The 21,372-nt window shown below is 43.5% G+C and overlaps 1 protein-coding gene and 1 long non-coding RNA gene across 2 annotated transcripts in view; one reads left to right on the top strand and one right to left on the bottom strand.

The window, feature by feature from the left end:
• Positions 1-16,985, bottom strand: part of CUX1 (cut like homeobox 1) — a gene marked incomplete at its 5' end in the record, with an annotated part of 102,389 nt that extends 85,404 nt beyond the window's left edge. The window contains 5 exons of the mRNA XM_026050219.1: positions 1,431-1,497; positions 2,174-2,250; positions 3,985-4,108; positions 5,933-6,070; positions 16,907-16,985. Coding sequence (XP_025906004.1) covers positions 1,431-1,497; positions 2,174-2,250; positions 3,985-4,108; positions 5,933-6,070; positions 16,907-16,985 — 485 coding nt within the window. The remainder of the gene's footprint in view (positions 1-1,430; positions 1,498-2,173; positions 2,251-3,984; positions 4,109-5,932; positions 6,071-16,906) is intronic.
• Positions 13,817-14,322, top strand: LOC112956711. The gene is made up of 2 exons (XR_003251088.1): positions 13,817-13,931; positions 14,229-14,322. It is a non-coding gene; the product is annotated as an uncharacterized LOC112956711 (long non-coding RNA).
• Positions 16,986-21,372: the final 4,387 nt, after the last annotated feature.

Genomic DNA, 21,372 nt, shown 5'->3' with positions numbered 1-21,372 from the left:
TGGGACCCGCGGGCAAGCAGAACCAAGGGGCATCCGAAAGTGCCTCAGTGGAGCCCAGGCTGCGGCATCGGCAAAGCGGCGCGGCTGGAGGACCAGGATCAAGCGCTGGCACCGCGGCACGGGGGCACCTCGCTTGATACCAGTCTCTGCGGAGGCTGGAAAAGCCACCAGCAGCGAATCCCTGTGCTGGAGTGACTGCCGGGAGCTGCCCTGCACCTCCTGCCCATGGGCACCCCCCTCTCCCTCCCGCAAGGCCGCGGTTCACGGCCGTTGCAAACACTGAGGAGGCAGCTCCGCTCCAAAGCCAGGAGTCTGAAGTGTGGCAGCTTGAAAAAAAATTGACAATTATCATCTTTTTTTTTTTCCCCCTTTTTTTTTTCCTGCAGGCTTTCCAATTCATCTGCATCAAATAAGCGTCTGTAAAACTAACAATTCTGGCCTGAGATAAAAATCACATGTTCTTAAAACACAAAATTAAAACTGGCAATACAAGTAGCTTTTCAGACTCAGATCAAAAGAGGGTTTCCTTTTAAAAAAGAATCAAACTGTCTCTCACCATTTTTATGGGTGTTCCTTTTTTTCTTTTTTTCCCTCCTCAACATTTCTCCCAGCTTTTACCATTAAAGCAGATGACTCAATTTTGCTGTTTAAATCCAGTTGCCTTTTCATGTTTTTCTGGATTTCCACATTGCAAAATTCGGGCTACAAACGCTACTGAGGACTGCTATTATGCAAGGCCTATGCCTGCCATAAATACCCCAAAAAATGATAAAATATTTCTGCTGTTATTAGTTTCTACAAGTTTGCTTTCAGAGAACAGCAGTGATTTAAAGCTCTGTCAGACCCATCATTAGTACGTGTCCCTTAGAAAAGCACTATTTGGGCTTAATAGCGGGATTACTGCAGATGATGACAATTTTCTTCTCTTCACTAACTTTCCCTAAGGATGAAGGGTTCAAAGAAAACAAGGTGGAAGGCTCTCTATCTTGTTTCCAGCCCTGATTGTTAATAAAACCATGGGATAACTGAAAACAATAATGACAAGGGCATATATCTTTGTGAGTACCATCATGTTCTATTCTAAAACAGGGAAAAGCTGCAGAAAATGCCACTCTCTGTCACTTAGTGTGAATTTGGCAAAGTGATGACTGCTACCCCAAATCAGTTGAAACTGAAGAATCTAGCTACACCATAAAAATCCTTTACTTAACTAAATCTTCTGTAACAGGAAAAAATGTCTTGTTGGGTGCTAGAAATTATGAAAACTAATAATCTCTCCACTGAAGACAATATTATGCCAACAGCTTAACACATCTGGACTCCTGAACCTCTTCCATCTCGCCTGCCTCCAACAGACAGATGCAATACGGCAATACAAAAAGGGTCAGATCTTGAAGGAAGACATAAGAAAAAAAAAAGAGTAATCTTACTTTGCAGTAGTTTCTTCATCATATTTTGTTTTCAGATCAAATAGTTCTGTTCTGGTTTTCTCCAAGGCTAAAAGGTATAAACATGAAGCATTACAGCACTGTAACAGTCAGGAAAAGCAAAAACAAAGACTACTCCATTCTTTTTATTCAGCCACAAACAAAGCAGTACATCTCCTGGTGAAAAATCTTTGCTCTACCTTTCTACCTACACAATTAAGTCTTGGAAAAAACTACAATTTTCTATTCTGCTTAAGAAACTAGATATCATCAATTTCTTATTAAGCTGGCTAAACTGTTTATTCAACTGAAATAATCATTACACTAAATCAGGGACTACATTTCTTGTGTTCTCAGAGTAAACAAAAGCAAATGTGTCCAGACCTGGAATATCTACGTGTGAACAGACGAGCAGAAACCATAGCTCAGAAGTGTGTGAAACCAGAACAAAATATAACACGGATCACAAGCTCCAGAGACTACTTTAATTGCAGTGGTGTCGTAACGACAACTGTGCTTCACGTTTGCCTTTGTCCACTGCATTTACCATCAGACTGGCTGCAGTGCAAGTGCTCACTTAAGGTGGGAAGCCCAAAAGGGGCCCTGATTCCCAAAGCACTTTCAAGTTTTGCTGGATCTCTCTGCTCTTGTAGGAGCTGGTTCACACACAGTCCTGATTTGCTTCATGGTCTCTTTCCTCTCACCTCCTGCCTGATCAGGTATAGGTCAGAATAGTGATGCCAAACCTGTTTGCAAAGCTTGAACTTTGTGTTCAGCTTCTTCCAGCTTTGAGGCTGTCGACATCTGTGTCTCCTGCAATTTTCTAGAAAGGGAAAAGAAGAGGTGAGAACGGAGTTCGTAATCATGTTAAACAACTCATCTATATTTTTCAAATTTGGAAAGCAGAGCGATTAACTGTCTCAACTGTAATCAGACAACTGACAACACCACACAGACTACAAGGTGCTTCAATGGGACCTATAAATCATGCCACATTGCAATACTGTTCATACTTTGCAGTACCACTTATTAAAATTTTAGCAACGTAGCCACCTCATAACGTAAGCTGTGAACATTACACAAGAATTGACTGCTATATAAATGACAACTTTAGTGCAAGGTTTTCCTGAGCATAATTTGTTTTGGAAATGTCACACACATTAAGAAAATTGTCACCAAGCACCCTCTGTTGTACAAAGTTAGTACAAGAAGAATGATCCATTTCCATTTCACTGTCATAATGAAGAAATTTGTTGCCATAAGTGGTATCCTGAATAGATGCGACAGCTGTTTGATCATCACTGTAACGGATTCCAACAGGAGCAATATTATTAGCCACTCTTTTTCAAAAATGCATATTTCAAAACAAATCTCACACTGATATTTGCTACACAACATGAGCAGGCCTTCCAAGATGCTCACACTGCATATGTCCATTGGCAATACTGTCTCACTGGTGTCAGTTATACACGTTTCAGCATCGTCTGGCCGGAGAGTCACTATGCTCTTTGCTGAAGGCTAGACGAAAGGAGTTATGAAACTCCTCTGCAGATGGGAGTTGCTCCAGTGCTTCCTGGGAGGCACTGCTTTTTATGACATTGCTTTTAAGATATTCTGCAGATTTCAGAATTGTGAAATGGCTCATAAAATGACCATCATCCTACTTGTCCTATATAGAGGGCGTAATTCATTCTTCACCACTGTTGACCACAATGGTAAGTATTTATAGTGAGAAATACGCATCAGTTCGCTTTATACCAAATTATATACTTTGGAAGCTCAAAGCCTCTCTCGTACAGTTTGTTATTTGTGTTTCCTGACCTGGCATTTCATTTTATTTTTACGCAGTTCTAAATTGCACACCGGAATGATGCAGCTTACATGTTCCTTATCAAAGCCAAACCACAGACAGCAAGGAAGAAAAACACCTTCCAGTTCACAAACAGGTTCACCCCACTGAATGTAAACAGCTCACCTACCAACTTCCAAAAATCAGGAATGAAAAATAAAATAAAATTAACTCTTAATTTGGCATCCCCAGCACACAAACTATGGCCAGGGTTAAGTACTAAGGGAGGAATGCAGCATGCCTTAGATATTACACACAAGTGGGGCTGCTGCATCTTTTAGCCCCGTTCCTGGGCATGGTGTTTCATCTCAAGCAGCTCTGGGCCGTCAAGATTGTACAAGGGAGCTGTGACACATACAGCTGACCCAGCAGCGTGAATTACATCAGCAGCTCATGGCAAGAGCTGAGTGGCACAAAGGACAATACAGCTAACGAAGAAAAAAAGGCGTTCGCACCCGCCCGACGATCCCACCCTCCACAACGCTATGGCAAAGCAACGGTCTGCCCCTGTTTAACTTCTGCACTTTCACAATTGTCTTTCTGTGCAAAGCTGAGTATCAAATGGTTGTGTGTTGAGCACATAAATCACTCGGATCACTCAATATATGAGCTGTCTCTGCACGCTGACGAAAGAATCCTGGCAAGGAAGATTAAACAGGCAAATCTGTCTCCTCCCCTCCAAACCCTCTGCCTCACATGCACACTCACCTCTCCTTCTCCGCAAAATCATTTTGTAACTTTTGTTCTTTCTCAAGGGCTATGTTCTCAGCTTGGTTCTTCAGGGTCTGCTCATACTCTCGGATCTTCTCTTTAAGTGCTTTTATTGTAACCTCTGCAGGAAAACAAGAGGCAGGGAATGAGTGTACACAGCTCCACGTGGCTCCGGAACATAAGGCTTGCTCTGCCCCGTAGGCTCAGTGTGTTTTAAACTTTAGCTCTTCAACTCTGACACAAAATCAATGGCTATGAGTCCCTTTGGAGACCTTTTACTCCCTAAATGTTCAATTGAACTTTAAACGTTTAGGTTGAGAAGGATCAATGGAGTTTGCTGGAAAGCTTGAAGGTGAAGGTTTCTCTAACATGACTAGGAAAAAAAAATCAATTGTAAAATATAATATCACCTTATTGACTAGTCTCAAATTAGCTCGCTGCCGAGTGGAGATTAATAAAGTCCCAGTGTGGGTTTAAGTATGCATTTACACATAGAGCAGTTAATTCACATAACCGTGCTCATGTAAAAAGCGGCAGTTTTACTATGGCCCATGCACAGATGCAATCTAGCACTAATTGAACACAAAGCTGGGCTCCAGCTACGTTCTGCTTCAGGACAGATGAAAAATAGGCAGTTAAAGCCGAACTGCTGTATTAACAGTAGATCAGATTCAAGGGACACGGCGGGACCCCGTGTATGTGGTTACTCTAACAGCCGTTGTCATCGATGCCGGGCTTTACATACGAGTATTAATAAACATAGTTTTCTGCATGTGTTCTCAGTCTTCCATGGGAATTCAAAGGAACCTTTCCCTCAGCCAGAGAAGCTCTTTGCATTTCCCGAGCCCCGTCACGGATGGCAGAAGCAGCACAGAGCTGAGGAGCTCCAATGGGCACTATCCTGTTCCGTGCCTTCCTCTGCCTGTGCACGAAAGCCTTCTAATTCCAGCCGCAGGAAAGGGCAGAATCCTTGCAGGGAAAGTGAGACACTCACCAGAGCTTGCTTTGTAACAATAATGGAATTTGGAAAAAGCGTCAGACTGCCAGGAGACGTGCAGCTAGCAATGCATTTCAATGGGCTTGCACGGGGATGCACTGCTTTAAAAGCAGTAGCTTAGTAGTAGATGCTATTAACAATACTTCAGGGGAAAATACCTTCAGATGCAAAATGTTTCTGCAGAAATGCAGTAGAAAGACAAAATCTACTAGGAAAATTAAAGCCTATAGAGCTAAAAAAAAATCCATGCAAACTTAGAATAATCCATTAAAAGTCAAGGGGACTAGAGAAGAACAAAACCAGACAACTAATACCTAGGGAAAAGGTCCATTGCCTGGGAATTACACAGACGGCAGCCAGCTCCACAGGGACTTTGAGAAGGGAGAACAGCTGGAACCATGATAAAACATGCCAGCAAACCCCTAAGTTTGAATGAATGAGCAGGGTTTTGCTAGCCAGAAGTCTGATGATGCTCATTACTGATCAACAAGAGTTTTTTTTTTCTTTACAGGAAGGGACAAGCAGCAGGCTTGTTTCACACTGAGGTTTTCATGTATTTTCTTGTATTTTCATGTACTCTGTTTCATTAAAGCTTACTAAAATAATTAAACAGTATTTGGATAGTCTTTAGAGTAAATATGAAGTATGCTAAGCGTACTCTGTTTACAGACTTGTACGTAGAAAAACAGTACAGAAAGATCCATTTTTTACAGATTTCTGTGTTTGTATAATACGCCAGATATTTTATGCATGTGCACATGTGCATCTGTGTGAGATGTATGCATTACATACATGCACATATACATTCAGCTTGCGAGAGCAGCTTGTCATAAAATGCCTACATGTAACTTGACCATGTCAGTGGTCTCACTTTCAGGTAGTGCTTCAGGAAACAGCCAGATACTCAAAAAAAACCCTTGATTTTATGTTATATGTTTTGATACGTACCCTGATTTTTCACCTCAGCGAATTCCTTATTGTATTCTTCTAGAGTTTCCCTAAGTTTCTGGTTCTCTGTTTCAATATCGTGCATACGCTGAACCTTCAGCTGAAGCTGCTGTCCTAAATCCAAGGCTGGAACCGGATCTGAAAGAGAAGCAATAAAATAAACTGTAAAATAACAGCTACACCTCTAGAACACAAGCAGTTCAGAGCATGTGTCCTTTTTCTCTATTAATACCCACTTTTGGTCACAGCAAGGCGCCACTTCAGTTTACTTTTCCTGTATGTTCCTCGCTTCATATCCTACATATTCCAAAAAAACCCCAGATTAAACTTATGTTTATTATACCTACGTTACACCTTAAATAGGGGAGCACCTGCTGGAGCCAAGTATTTCGTGCAGCCTGGGGGAAATTTCCAGCTTGTTGCACAGACTAAAGCAGATTGCTGAGGAAGAGCCTGCCATTAGCCTTCATTAGCTTGGTGAGGGAGGACATGCACCATTACTACGAAATCAGCTCTCTGTTACCCTAAGTACTGCCTCGCATGGACTTGAAGCCTTAGACCAGGCTCAGGGGGAAACCTGGTGCCTTCACATACAGGATTTGGCTCCCCTTTAGCCAAATGCTGAAAAGCGTTTTCAAAGCAACAGCAGAGTTCGATAGAGCCATAAAAGCGATGCTAAGGCACATGGCAGCCCCATGTTTCAAACTTTTGTTTTCAAAACAGGAATGGCAGGAGAAAATAATCCGCTCTCTACCTCTGACCAGTAGCTGGCATCCCTTAAATACCTCTGCAAAAGTGAACTGCTCGAGGAACCTGCACCCTTCTGCACAGCCGAGCACTAACAGGTTATCTGATTATGGAGAACTGCCAGATCTTTTTTTCAAATCGACAGATCAGTAATAATAGAAAGTACTGTGTGAATTTAATCGATTCCATGAACCTGAGATTTCATGGCTCTTATCTATTTCTCTTACACTACTCATTTCATGAAGAACAGAAATTATTGTATATGTTTGCAGCATTAATTCCACTTTGTTCCCTTCTGCTAAAGCGAGTCCTTAGAATATACCTGACACAGATGCACGCGTAATTTATCCTGGGATTTCTTCCCAGTCAGAACAGGAAAATGTTGGAGTCCAAAGGACTTATAAAAGATTATTGAATACATTTCTGTTTGGGGCGCCAGCATCTCTTGTGAAACGGCTGCAAAGATTTAGTCTCCTGTGGAGGAATGCTAAACACCAAACTCAGTGGATCAACAACAGTATATATTAGGGAGTTCACTTAATTTTCAACCACCACAGTCATTAATTTTTCAGACCACCCTCAGTCTCTGGAAACACATAATAAGTCTATTGTACCTCTGTTAACACATTAAGCATGAGCCTGTGTGTTTTTTCAATATGCCAGCGTTGTTTCATAGTTTATAAAAGAATAGTGCTGGGTTATGTTGAGCTCGGAGACGTTATAAGTAGCAGTCTGCTGCATTTTGTTACTTGGTTTCTTCAACAGCTTATGGCATTACCCTGTTCATAATACAAAATCTAGGTTGCTTGTCATCTGTTCTCTGCACATACATAGTTTATGACTACATAGCTTTTTCATTTATGCTTTTTAGGCCAAATACTTTTCGTTATTATTATCTGTATTAAAATATTTATAATAAATCAAACTTAAAATGTTATTGTGGCAGAGACAGGGGGTACAGGTAAGGAATTAAATATAAAGTTTAAGTCACAGCGGTAGCAGGAGTTAAAAGTTCCTACAATATTTATGCATGGTCCAATTAAGGTACAGGCTGTCACAACATCAGCCCTCTCCCATGGAGGTCTGCCAGCCGCTATCTGGAATGACCATTCCGCAGCTCAGCATTTCTCCTAAGGAGCTCGCCTAGAATATTCATCTGCTGAAGCGGAAAAAAGGTTGGATTCACTCAATCTTTTGGTCTTAAATTGCCATAGGAACCTCCAAGTAGAACCAGTGAGCACCTAAAGCTTCAGCTATGATACCTCTATAAAAGAGGGTCAAAATGCCACAATGAAAAAAATGGTATTCTGCAAAACTGTGGCTGCACTTTTTCCCCTTTTTCTTTCTTTCTTTTTTTTAAATGCATCCACTGTAAAAAGTCAGGACATCCACAAGATTTATTTTCCTCTAAATACACAAGATTTTTAATATTAAAATTACCAGGAATCGAAAGTCAAAAATAACACAGACATTATAAAGTGAATAATGACTAAGCCTTTAGTTGAATTTGCAATCCCTGAGAAGCTTTATGTTCAAAATGAAAATGCTTGCAATCTCATAATTATTCATCAGGACATGTATATTTAATTTAGCTCTATTAAAGGTTAATGTTCAAGTAGCAAAACAGTGGCAGAACAACCAAAATGTAAAAACAGTCTCTGCGCATTAAACTTCAAACTTTGCTAGAGCCTATTTGAAGGACTAATAGCCTGCAGCCACTAAATAGTGCCCGAGGACATGCAAAAAAATGTGGTTGAAGCACCTCTTAGACTTAATTCTTATAAACTGCATCGACGAAAACTGATCACTGTGTGACAATAAAGCGACCAAGGCAATTTGGCTGGAGACATAAATGATTTATTTTTGGATGCCCAAGAATGCACCCCAACAAGCTCCTTAAACTTGAACTTTAAACTTTAAAGAAGGAAAAAGTGATGATTTTTGTATTTATAAACTCCAAATAATCTGAGGCCAGTATAAACCCTAAGCCTAAGCCGAAGTGACTTCTTACCTGAGTATGGCAGATTTAAAAATAAATAGAACTACTCTCTCCTTACGCACACAGGCACGCATGGAAAAGCACACCTTTTTATATTAACCAGGCTTACAAAGTGTGTTTCATGTCATTTAACAGGAGGTCACTGCATTTTTAAATATGCAGTGGACCAAAACTTTCAATTCATTACACAAACAACACGCATACACACTGAAAAAAAAAAAAAGGAAAAAGAAATGTCAATAGCATAGGGAAAACAGCAAAAAAGGAAAATGCCTTTTTTGTAATTTCTAATGGAGAAAAATCATCCCAATTATGTGGAAAAATGTGGAAATTTTGTCTAAAATGTGGAAATTTTGTCTAAAATGTGGGAAAATTTTGCTGCAAATTATTCTCGGGGTTTGCATCTTCCCTAGCCTTGCAGGAGTTCATAACCCCTGCTGGGCCCGGGCCAGGTGCAGAGCACAGAAAGCAGCCAAGGAATCTCATCCGGATCCCCCGAGGTGCCCGGCCGCCTCCCTGCAGCCTGGCAGGAGTCAGCGGAGACTGCCGTTTCTCCACTGAACTCCGGGAATTTGTTCCTCGCTCTTCCCACGGCGGGACAGGCCTTGCCGCTGCGACACAAAAACCCTGCCGTGCTTCAGCAAGGGGCACCCCGCTCCGGCCGGGCGGACACCTGAAGAGCGTTTTGGGTTAAAAGACAGTAAGAAGGTGCCCGGGGAGCAGCCCAGGGAGCGGAGCGCGGCGGGCGGCCGTGCCCGGGCGTGAGGCGGCGTCGGGCGCGCGCGTCCCCCCGCGCGCCGCCATGGCGGCCCGGCCCGCACGCGCGCCCGCGCCGCCTGCAATCATACGATTACATAATTAACCCAGCTGTCTCATTAAGAAAATCAACTGGAATTCAGGGCATAATTAGTCATACAGCAATTAGCATGCTGATGAGCAACTGATGAAAAGCTGTCTAGATAGCGAGTACGCTGGGACCACCCTCGTTATTTAAAAAAGAGGGGGGGACCCCCCCGGGCCGGCGAGGAGGCCGAGCAGGCTCCAACCCAGCGCTCCCAACCGCTGGATGGAGCAAAAGCTGGGATAAAAGCTGCGGAAAAGCAAAACTTGCCCTCCTTGGGAGGCCAGGCTGATTTAAAGCAAGCCGGTGCTTTAACCTGCGGCGCAGCGGGCCGCGAGATGGGCTGCCCAGGGAAATTTTGCCAAACGAAGTGGAAAAAACGTGTCATTGTTTAAATGTACGATTTACACAGCACTGGCCAATTACCCTCAAAAAAAAATTACATATATTTTTAATAAATCAGGGCAGAGACCTGCTCCGCTGAAAATTCCCCCCGCCGAGCTGCTGGCACAAGTGCACCTGAGCAGGGCGGACACAAACCCGGGCGCAGCTTTGGTGGCCTGGCCCGGCTGCCCCGAGTCCATCACCCCGTTATGTGCGAGAGCATCGAGCGCTGTGTCCGCCCCATACCTTAAAATGGAGAGTGCCCGAAGAGACTTTTCCAAAACAAAAGGCTTTCCCTAAATCCCCTCCTCCCTCCTCATTACAGGCCTCTGCCACAGCAAGTGGTGGGAAAGTAAGTCAGGAGACAGCGCCAGAACTACAGGGGCAATTAATATTTTATCTCGCTGGTAATGCGCTTCCTAAGGTTCGGATCTAAAAATAAGCCATGGAAGGCAATGCGAATCTCTCTCAAAAATACTGCATTTTTGTTGCCTGAACCATGTTGCTAGTAAAGCTTTCTTAAAGGCTGCGCTCAAGAAACACCCACGCAAAGCGATAAGGAAAGGGGGGGGAAAACCTTCTGTACACAAGTTTATTGCATGGAATTGTATTAAAAAAGGGGGAAAAAAACAGCTCTGAAGCGCTGCTTTATCACAGTCCTGTTATTAAAAGGCAAGAGAAGTTTTTTGACTTTTTACATGCCTCCTTAGGCAGCACATCAGCCCTCACTTCGCCCAAACTGGCTCTTTTGGGGGACATTTGGGGCTGCCAAGCAGAAGAGCAGCAAGCGGCAGCAGCTTCAGATGCACTAAGTGCTTTCTTGGGAGGCTGCGTGTCTGAAAATAACCTGAAAATGTGTTTTAGAAAAAATAATAATTACACTGTCGCTCTTGAATATTCAAACACCTCACAGCATACTTAATTAATTCATTAATTATTCCCCAGAAAATTTCAGGGGTAAATTGAAATAGCCTAGAGAGACTGAGACAAAGATTTGGTGGAATAAATGATAGCTTGCCTCCTTCTCCCCTGTGACTCTGCTAGCCCAGGGACACGGGAGCTGCAGCGCGATTCTGCTAGGAACAAAGCTCAGCATCTCCCCAGCTCCTCACTTCATAAAAAAAGCCTGAAATGAGTCTTCCTTCGAAGACAGAGTATATTTTTCTCCCGTTCATTTCCCCCACATTTTTAAAGCATTCTCCTGTCCCTCCTGCTACTAGGACATTTTGCATAAAGGAATAAAAAACACAGAAACCCAGATTCTGCAGCCCCAAAACCATCCAAGCCAACTGACCCACCATCCTACAGCCCCCCGGCCACTGTGTGGCTCTGGATCCCGTGGCCACTTATTTGTAATTATTTCTCCCCAATTCTGGAACAGTGACTGCTGCAAAAGACGCTCTGGCCTGGACCCAGACCCAGAGAAGCATCTCACATCTAGTAGCCAAAAAAAGTCAAAACGAGGCAGGGTAAATTACTGTCTCCTTAATGAACTGCACCGCAGTTCCCTTTCCTTTCAAAGAAGCAATGAAAATAAATCTTTAGGGGAAGAAAAAGTTTTAGTATTAAAAGCGGGGTATGCATAATGGGTGATACAATATTTTATAAGCTTTTGGGGAATAGTATATGCCAGCCAAAAACATATCTAGTGACTTACGAGAGAAACCGCATTCTGAGAAGCTCAGAAGCTACAATTTCATTTCTAATATTCTAGCAGTGGCTGATGACATCTGAATTTACTGCTTGCAGACCGAGCTCAACGCAAAGCAAAAGCAAAGCACCCTTCCACTGAAAGTTGCATTCTCCTATTTTGAAACTATAAAAGGAGAAATGAACTCTCTGCTATATTTGAAAGCACTTCAGCCGCACCATCCTTTTCTTTCCCCTAAAAGCTTCTGAAAGCAGGTAGCATTAACAGCTCAGAAACTGGGAGCAGTATTTGAATTTCAGCTCTTCCTGCAACAGGGGGAGGGAACAGCCCATCACACTCCTATTTCACTCGGAATATCCCGCACCGCTTCAGGAACCAGGGCCGGGGATGCTCAAACTCCAGGCCCTAAAGCAAAGGGGGCTGGGGTTGTCACCCCTCAGGGATATCCTTGCTCTTTTACCGTGAGTTATTCCTGCTGCTCTTCACTGCATCCTTATCCTCACATGCACCTCTGTTCTTCCTGCTGGGTCAGCAGCCTACCAAGTGCAACAGGGCTTGACAATCACACAGTACGTGTTTTTGAAAGCTTTAGGAATATTTTCCTTATAATATTTACCCATTTTTTTTGCAAAGGATTATCCAATTACTCCTTCTGCTCAACCTCAAACCATGTTTGCAGGTAATAAAGCTGGTTTTAGCTTCCACGTACTAACTAGGCTCAACTTTAGATTTTGATTTTACTGGACTGTCAGCTGTGTTTGGCGAGACCTCCTGCCTCCCTCCTTAGGAGGGTGTGTGAAGCACTTTGGGGCCCATCAGCGAGCATCCTTCTGCTCCCTCGCCTCCTGGTGCCCTTCCCTGCTGCGTGCATTCATTTCCATTGCAAAGTTAGGGGCAGCAAAAAGATACGCCCTTTCGGTTTAGGCTTCTATCTTGCATTTTATTTAAATATATTTTGTTTGCAAAGGAATCCCTGAATCCCTGCTGAAAGCATTTTCCAGAAGTGCCCGTGCACAACTAAGGTGACATGCTGCAGACTCGGACCAGGCTCCAGCCTGGCTGCTTGCACGGGGTCTTCTCAAACAATTAGCAATCACCCCAAGCACAAGCACTCGGAGATTTAACTTTTTCAAAGCTGTTTTTAATCTTTTGCTTCAGGACATGCTTAATGCCCTCCCTTGGCAGGGAACCACTTCTCTTTTGCACCTTTTCACATCTTTGCTAAATTGACATGCGAGCAGCTCCTCCCCGGCACGCAGGGCTCCAGGACACGCTGACACTTGAGCGCACAAGCAGCTTTCTGGACATTCAGATATGCTGAATCCTCCTGCCTGGGCTAGTATCAGTCTCTGTGCCTTATCTTTAATATTGCATTTTACAAACGGATGAACAAGCCACACAACATATATAAAGACAACAACCTCATAAATATTTACCCCTTTCAACACAAGCCAAAAAATCCTCAAACATCATTTTCTTTTTTTGATATCACCTTTAATATCACAGCCATTGCCCCAACCTACTTTTAACAGGGGAGTTTTCGCCCAGCTAGAAAGGGGGCCTGTCGAGCTGCCAGATGGGAAGCAAGCGAGAATTACCTTCATTTTTGCCCTTGGAAATACTTTCCTAACACTTATTCTAACCGATTATTCGTGTTAAGGGGATTTTGTCACTGCTCAGCTAAATCAGGACTTCCCTGGGTGCTGGGTGTGCAGCAGGGCAAGGTGGCAGCGCTAACGTGGGATCGTCCGTGAACCGATGAGGGGCCGGCGCTTCTGCTGGGGCTCCCTGGCAAAGGGAGGGAAGGACAGGATTTCCACTTTGGACACCTAGCAGGTTATTTATTTCCTTTGGACAAGACAGGTTAAAAAAAAAAATGCATTTTTTTCTGCTTACCCTCTTTTGTCATTTTACCCCTTCCTTAAAAAGCAGCTTCTCTGAGCACACAAACACAGAGCGCGCTTCGTGCAGCACCCGCTATGAGCAGAGCGCCGCAGCCCGTCCCCAAGGCCGCCGCGCTGGGCGGCTCTGCTCCGCGCGCGGCTACTGCCGAGCGGGCAGCGCGGCTCCGCTCGGAGCGGCTGTATCGGAGACGTCCTGTCCCGCGGCGCTGCCGGCGGCTCCCCGGACAGCGAGGAGGCAGCGCCGCGAGGCACCAAGGCGGGAAGCGGCCGCCGAGCACATCCCGCTGCCGCCTCTTCCCCGGGGCCCAGGCGGCAACCGCGAGAGCGGCTTCCAGGAACAGCCCTCTGCACGCAAACTCATCGCGGGACTGCAAAACACTCCGTCCTTGGGTCATTTTTCAGAGGAAACGGCTGAACGAACTCCAGTTACATTTAACTGCTGCCGCAACAGGGCACCAGCCTGTCTGTTTAAGGTAGAACTTGTTCTTCTCCTGTCCACTCACTGTACTGAAAACCGAGCAAAGGAAAACGTGCAGGAACTGGGCAGTAATAGAGGCACTTTGTAAAGGGGAAGTCTCTTTGAGTAGTTTTATCCAGAACCTGTTACTTGCAATTCACTCTTGGCCATTTTAACCTTTCCTTGAACATTACAGTGAAGTTTGTTAAAGAAAAAAATAAATACGGCCAAATGTTTAAGCAGTGAACGCTCTATCTTTAAGAAAAATACATAATTTTTGACATTTTTAACATTCGGTATTTCTCTCTTCCAGCTTTAGAAAATTGGAATTATAAATACAATATTCCTGCAGAGGAACACTTCTAAACTCTGCTCCTGCAGACGCTTAGAAAACAGAGCTCCAACTTCACTCAAAGCGTTGCAGGATTAAGACTCTAAAAGCCAAGGCTGCTAACACAGAACACGGAACTTTATAAAATTAGACAGAAAGATATCTTGTACAGAACGAAAAAAGCCTCTTCAAAATAAGGACAACCTTTTGCTTCCAAATAAATAAATTCACATTATTTTTAAAGGTAAGTTGTGATAGTCTTGTTGATTAGTGTAATTTAAACAGCAGCATTCCCTTTTCTCTTCATCTCTATTGCATACTGAAAATGGGTAATTAAATGAGAAAATTAATTCCATTAATTAAAAATGTTCGGTCTCAAGCAAGACAGAATAATTTGGGTGAGAATTAAAGCTGTATAAATGTACATAAAGCACAGTATTTTCTGTGATACGTGCCTTCCTTAAGGAAGGATAAATTTTCCAGCACAAACCAACGACAATGCTATTTTAAAACTAATGCAAAAATGGAGAGATATATTGAAAAGTTTACACTATCTTTTAAGGAGAGTAACATCTGATGTATACAGGAGCATTTACAAGTAAAACACCACCCTTCCCACAAATTCTTTCCTTGTGAGTCTGAGTGAAAATTCTGCTCAAGTCAGGAAAGACAATCATTAAATTTGGCTGAATCCATAAAGCACCGTAGCTGGAGTTTCAATACAGATAATTTTGTAGTAAAATTAAAATAGAAGCTCTTTTTAATTGTATCAAGTGTGCACATTATCACTGACGAGAGGAATACACGCTTTCCTCAAGAACCATAAAACTGGCTGCTGGGAATTAGGCATCAGCCGCAATTATGACAGCCTTACAGAGGACATTAAGCGTCGGATGAAACTGCCCCCTTGCCGCGTCCCGGCAATGCTCGTTCCTAGGCAGAGCCTTCCCCAAGCATCGCAGTTCCCTTCTCCCACTGAAAGGAAGACCCTGCAGGATTTGGGAGCTAAAAGCACACACCGAGCTATCTGAAATCCCAAAGGGGCAGGTGAAAAGGTATGTGTGACCCACTGCAGCACAGCCCCGCATGGGATAAATGAGTCCTGAGGACCTTTGGAGAGGAGAGCCCTCCCTAAAAGGCCGGGAGACGGAAAGAGCAATGAAACGAGCCCCTGAGCCAACCGCAGCGTGACGAACACCAGGGATGTACGTTCCTCAGCACTGTTTCCATGTTTTAGTGTATTTGCTGTAAACAGGGTGTATTTGTTACACCTCCATACAAGCTGAGCACGGCTTTACAGGCCAGAGATGCTGCAGATCTTCCAAGGCATCCCCTGCACAAGGGTTTGGGAAGCAGCCCAGGCCAGGCTGGCTCTACCCTAACATCAAACAGTGAAAATAAAACGAACCATGAGAGCTCAGCTGCCCTGGCCCCCCAGAGCACAGCGGCACATGGACGGACACCAACGAACGCTCGCAGGCCACGACCAAACAGCCCAACACTCACCACTTCTGCAGCAACAGGGTCTAGGACGAGCATGGAAAAGTCTGTGCATCCCTCAAGATGTGCACGTACTGTTCCCTGGGCACTACTCTATTATAAACGCGAAATTTAAACTACATATACGCTACTGCTGCCTGGGCATCAGAAAAATTTTGACCTGAGAGGCAGCTAAACTGTAAGTAAAGCATTAAAAAAACCTCTGAGTTGAAATGTTCATGGAAAGCTCTTTGTAAAACAAGTACAAGCTCACATGCACTTTGGAACAAGGACTTAAAACCCCTGGAGTACTAATTACACCTCAAATGCTCTTTTGAGATAAGCATTTTGAATATGTATATAGAGAGATACTACAGACTTTAGAAAAGAATAAAGTCATACACAGACATTGCCAGGTGCCTGCAGCTCAAGCAGGGCAGCAATTTGAAATGTAGACTTGGGTTCCTAACTTGCAACCATCTTTGGGTGATGCTGCAAGAGGAAACTTCTCACCAGGAAAAATACAAAAAACATGGGGGAAGAAAAACAGCTCCCAAAAATGTAAAAAGAAATGACCTGGAACCTTATGATGCTGAACATAAAGACAAGTTTAAAACTCAGACACAAAGGTCTTTGTTTAAAAATACATGATCATGCTAACTGCGAACAGAATGGAAATCTGGCAGTGACCTACCCAGCAGTATCCAAAATACTTCTCCTTTTCACAATTGAATGGCAACAGAGCACCTGGTTTGTGCAAGTAACTTGCACAATTCACAATTTTTTATGTGAAGGTTGGAAAAACTTTCTCTGTCCTTTAAAAGTACAAAGACGAAACTTCACAAAACTTCAAGATCCATCTTTCTTTTTCAAAGAACCATGAACCTTCTCATAAATAAATCATTCAGATTCATACATAAAGTGTTGTATGTATAATATATATTTAACAAATTATTGAATATAAAATGATTTACACAAAAATTAAAATCCATGAACAGTTTTAAAAGGTGTCATGAAATGATTCTTCCTGTTAGAAACAATACGGGAGTGTATCCACTCTCCAAAAGATTCAGAAGAAAAAAATTACCCATATGTCACTTAGGTAGACACCTAAGTAGAAAAAATTCCAAGCAATATTCACACAAAAGGAGATTTGAAGAATAAGGTAAGAGTTTGCTTACCTGGAACATCAATTAATCTCTTATACACATTCAAGAAGGCTGCCTCTGCTTCTTTGCTTCTTTTACCCAGCGCGTCAATCTAAAATGGGAGATGAGAAAAGAAGGTTTTAGACTTGACCCAATAAAAGTCTCATACTTACTGCTATAAAAATAAACGACTACATTTCATGCGCATACTTTATTTCCAATACATGCCCATTGCCTATAAAATCAGTTACTATCTAAAAAGGAGACTCGAGTTCCCTGTGCACAGCTCCTATAAAAGCAGCCATCTAAGAATACCTCTTAGTATAACATCACACCAGATGCTATTTGAAGTCTTGTTCAGCGCAATGACAAGCATCAGTATTTTTAGGAGCAATGCTGTCTTATTACAAGTCTTAATTTCAGTCTTTATAAAGGGCACAGCTATTTGCAAGACAGGTTTTCTCCTCAATAACTTCTACTTGGAAAGCAGTTTTCCAGCAAAACTTGGGCCCTAAAGGTCCCTATAGACAGACCCTTCTGGCCAGATGCACTGATCTGTGTCGAACGCAGGACGTGGTGTGTCCACGTGTGGGGAATGTGCGGCCTGGTACTGCTTTCTGAAACACTACTGGTGAAGAGAGGGCAGCCTGACAGCTCAGAGCCCTGGCAAAATTCTCCAACAGAGGTGAGAAATCAAAGCACGGAGCTCATCGTTCCCATATTTTAATAAAAAGCAACGACAGATCTGCAGAGCATGGATCGAAAGGTCTGCCACCAATTCCTCTGTGCACCTGCAATGCAGCTACTGTCGTGAACCCATGGCAAGGTGCAAGCACCAGCGTGGGCGAGAAAAGGAAGGTCCTGCCCCAAAAATGTCCTGGAATTCCTGAAGGGCAGTATCGATTGGGCAGCTAAGCCAGAAACAAGGGCTGGCACTTACAGGGTCTGCAGTGCAGGGAGGCACCCGAAAGGGAGCCGGGAGGTGCTGGAAAGCGCAAGGAAGCGTCCGGCTGGGCGCGTGGCGGCGCTGCCCGCAGGGGAGCTGGCCCAGGAGGGCATGGGGAAGCGCAGGGAGCCGCAGGGTCACGCTCGGTGCCACTTGTGTTTACTCGCTATGAAAGCCACTCGGCCACGGGAAGGATTTGGGGGAAAAAAGCCGACACGGTGGATGATTAAAATAATGGAGGGAGTCAGACGGAAAGGGCACGGGTGCAGCGTGCGGACCCGCCACGTGACTCTTATAGATTAGTCTTATGGCTGGTAAGTGACTTGTAGAGATCATTATGGAGGGGATTAAGGCCAGAAAACCAAAGGACAAGGACAACTGCAGAAATTGCAGCAAAGCACAAGGCACAATGCATCGCCCAAGCACGGGCTCATGTGGAGGGGTCAAGGAGGGAAATAAGGACATCCAAAGCATCTGCACAATGTTTGGCAGCAGCCAGGCGATCCTGAGCAATATGGAGAGCAGAATTATTTTAACACAAAGCAAGCCTGTATTTCGCGAAACCACCCGAATTCCTATTGCACTGACATCCCCCAAGCCTGCATTAATGTGCGTAGCTCAGCGGAGGCGCTGCAAATGTCACTGAAACATGGCCTAGTTGTAAGTTATTCTTATCGGTTTAAAAAGAAAAAGGTATTGGGAAGATGCTAAGCAAGCTGCAGAGGGCGAAATGCCTGAAGATTTGGAGAGCAGATAGAAATCCTGCAGGAATCCTGGCCACCCTCGTCCTTTCCAGCTCTCCCAGCAAGGCTGCGGGGGAGGCACTGGAGTCTTGTGGGACCAGGTGATGGATGGGTGCGAGCCCCCCTGTTATTAATTTTAATGCAAACAATCACGGATGGACTGATGCTCATTAGGGAATGAGCACACGAGCAACGTGGTCGGAACGTATTCACACGGCAACTAGTTGCAATGGGAGCAGGGAGCAAAGTGCCAAAGCCAGGAGATTCCAGGACTGGGTCAATCTCCGCTCCGGAGCATCCTGCCACAGACGAGCTTAGAAATGGCAACTTTAGGCACTCTGATATTTCACAACCATATAAAAAGAGACTCTGAAGGCCAAAGCTTTCATATGTTAGGCTTCTGGACATCCCCATGTACAATTTCTTCTTGCTTGCTACTTAGCGTAGCACAGCCAAATTTAAATTACTATTATTAAATATAATTAGCATTAAAGAATGCATTCTGTACTGTATTTTGAAAAATCCACTTGCTCCTTCTATGAAAACCATAGCATTTAAACTAACTGGGGTTCCATTTCTATGAAACAACTGAATGGATTCGTTTTCTTATCACAGTTTTTCATATTCTTAATAAAGGCCACTTGTGTTTGTGTTCTCCCTAACTATTCCAAAAGGTTTGGTTTATTCACTCCTCACCCGCTCTCTAATGACTGACGAATAAAGCAGAATTTAAATTACACATAGCAAGGAGATCAGAGATGTTCTCATGAAGGTAGTTCATGAATCACAGCAACATTCACACATTCTTTTTCCTAAATTCGGAACCAGAATCCCAAACAACTCCACCAGACAGCAAGATTTTTTATGCTAATATAGCTTAACAAGAATCAATTAAACGGCCTGGCTTACAGTGCTATTTAAAACAAGCACTACAACTCTTTCAGATCTTAAAGGACAAAAAAAAGCACCATGACAATTTTAACCGGAGTGAGAAATAATTAAGTATGGCAGCTTCCAACTATGTTGGGAAATCAGGATATATGGGGGAAAAAGGATATGAAAAGAGCAAAATACAAATTAAGTGCAGACAGAGGGAACAAAGCACTGAAGTGGCATGGAAATAACTTGGAAGTTCACTGAAATTTTTCAGCGCGCAGTTTGGGAGCCAGCCAGCACCAGTTGCAATCGGGTCATGTTAAAGCACTCTGTTTTAAAACTCTTGCTGAACATTTTGAGTAAGTTCTAAAAACTTGAGGGACTCGAAAAAAAGTCAACTTATAATTACACAAATGTAGTCTTGACACGAGCTTAGCTCTAAATCTTAATTTATCTAAAGGAAGGCCCCATTATGTCTTCTCTGACTAGCAAGAAACAAGAGTGACCTCCGGATTCCCCGCCACCCCCATAAACATATGTTCACTTTTAAGTTTCGGTGTGCTATTTATCTCGATAAGGCCACTGGAGCTCTACTGAGACAGAGAAGGGAGACGCGGGGAATCACTCTTCAGTTTTAAAATATCACTGGGGTTGCAGAACTAGAATCATTATGGTTGGAAAAGACCTTTGAGATCATCAAGTCCAACCGTAAAGGTACCTGAAATAAGACCCCAGGTGGGGAGCTGTCCCCTCTTTAGACACCTTATTTTTCCAGGCCAAATACTCTCTTTACTTGATGAGATCAGTGTTTTTATCCCTCCGTGTGGGTAAGCATAATAAATCTGGACACTTATGTCAGTGAAGGTGTTGAATGTGGTTTTATACGACCACTGCCTCTCTCCGTTTTAGCAAGATGCAGTCAAATTCAGAAAGATATAGGCAAAACTGATTGTTTTTGTTTGGGATCTGCCATTTTTCTCTATGCACGGCAAAAGATCAGCATTAGAGACTGACGTCTGCTGTGCCACAAGTCACCTGCGTTCAGCCTGAGGAAGAGAAGGCTGAGGGGGGATGTGATATGTAAATACCTCAAGGGTATTTATTCCACCCAATCTAGAACAGACTTACCAAGTAAAATATACGACTTAAAATAGATTAAAATAAAAGCAATTTTGCTATTCTGGGTTTTAACTAAATGGATGCCTTAACGATACACACAGGTCCTCCAGAGTAAGGCTAATATACTACAGAAGAGCAATGCAATCCAAGGCACGAGGAGGAAGAGGGGGAAGAGCAGAGTTCAGCTCCTCTGTGCACCTTTGATCATCTTCTTCCAACGGTGAAGACTTTTCCCTGGTCTTCAACCTCTTTGCGCTGCAGAAGTGTCATTAAGAATGTTAAGGAACACATTAACCGGAGGGAAGAGCACGATAATGACTCGTTAATGCAGCATTATTTTAAGCCACAGTATCTTCCTGAATAGGTGCAAAGGAATCAAACAGCAGTTATTAATGCCCTGCACAACACTTTCTCTTAAGCTCTTACAATGGGGCTTGGCTGCTTTTCCATATAAAACAGCACGAGAGTTGCTAAGTTTGTGCATTTTAACAGCTCTACAACATCCCCTGCACTTGGATATTAGAGTGCACACTTGGTACATGCACAGTGCCCACTTCCCTGCCTTGCTGACCCTTCAACACCACCAGATAGCTATACAGAAATGTAATAAAAACATATGGCTCAACAGGCCACCTAGATATTTTTTTTTCACAGCTGACAGAACCAGAAGTAAAAATCATAGAATAGAATCATAGAATGCCGAAGGTTGGAAGGGACCTCAGAGGTCATCGAGTCCAACCCCCCTGCTCACGCAGGGTCACCTAGAGCACGTGGCACAGGGCTGCATCCAAGCGGGTTTTAAAGATCTCCAAAGA

Source organism: Nothoprocta perdicaria, unplaced genomic scaffold (assembly GCF_003342845.1).
Source record: "Nothoprocta perdicaria isolate Ctin4 unplaced genomic scaffold, notPer1 scaffold_66, whole genome shotgun sequence".
Taxonomy (NCBI): Eukaryota; Metazoa; Chordata; class Aves; order Tinamiformes; family Tinamidae; genus Nothoprocta; species Nothoprocta perdicaria.
This window is presented reverse-complemented; position numbering and strand designations above follow the sequence as displayed.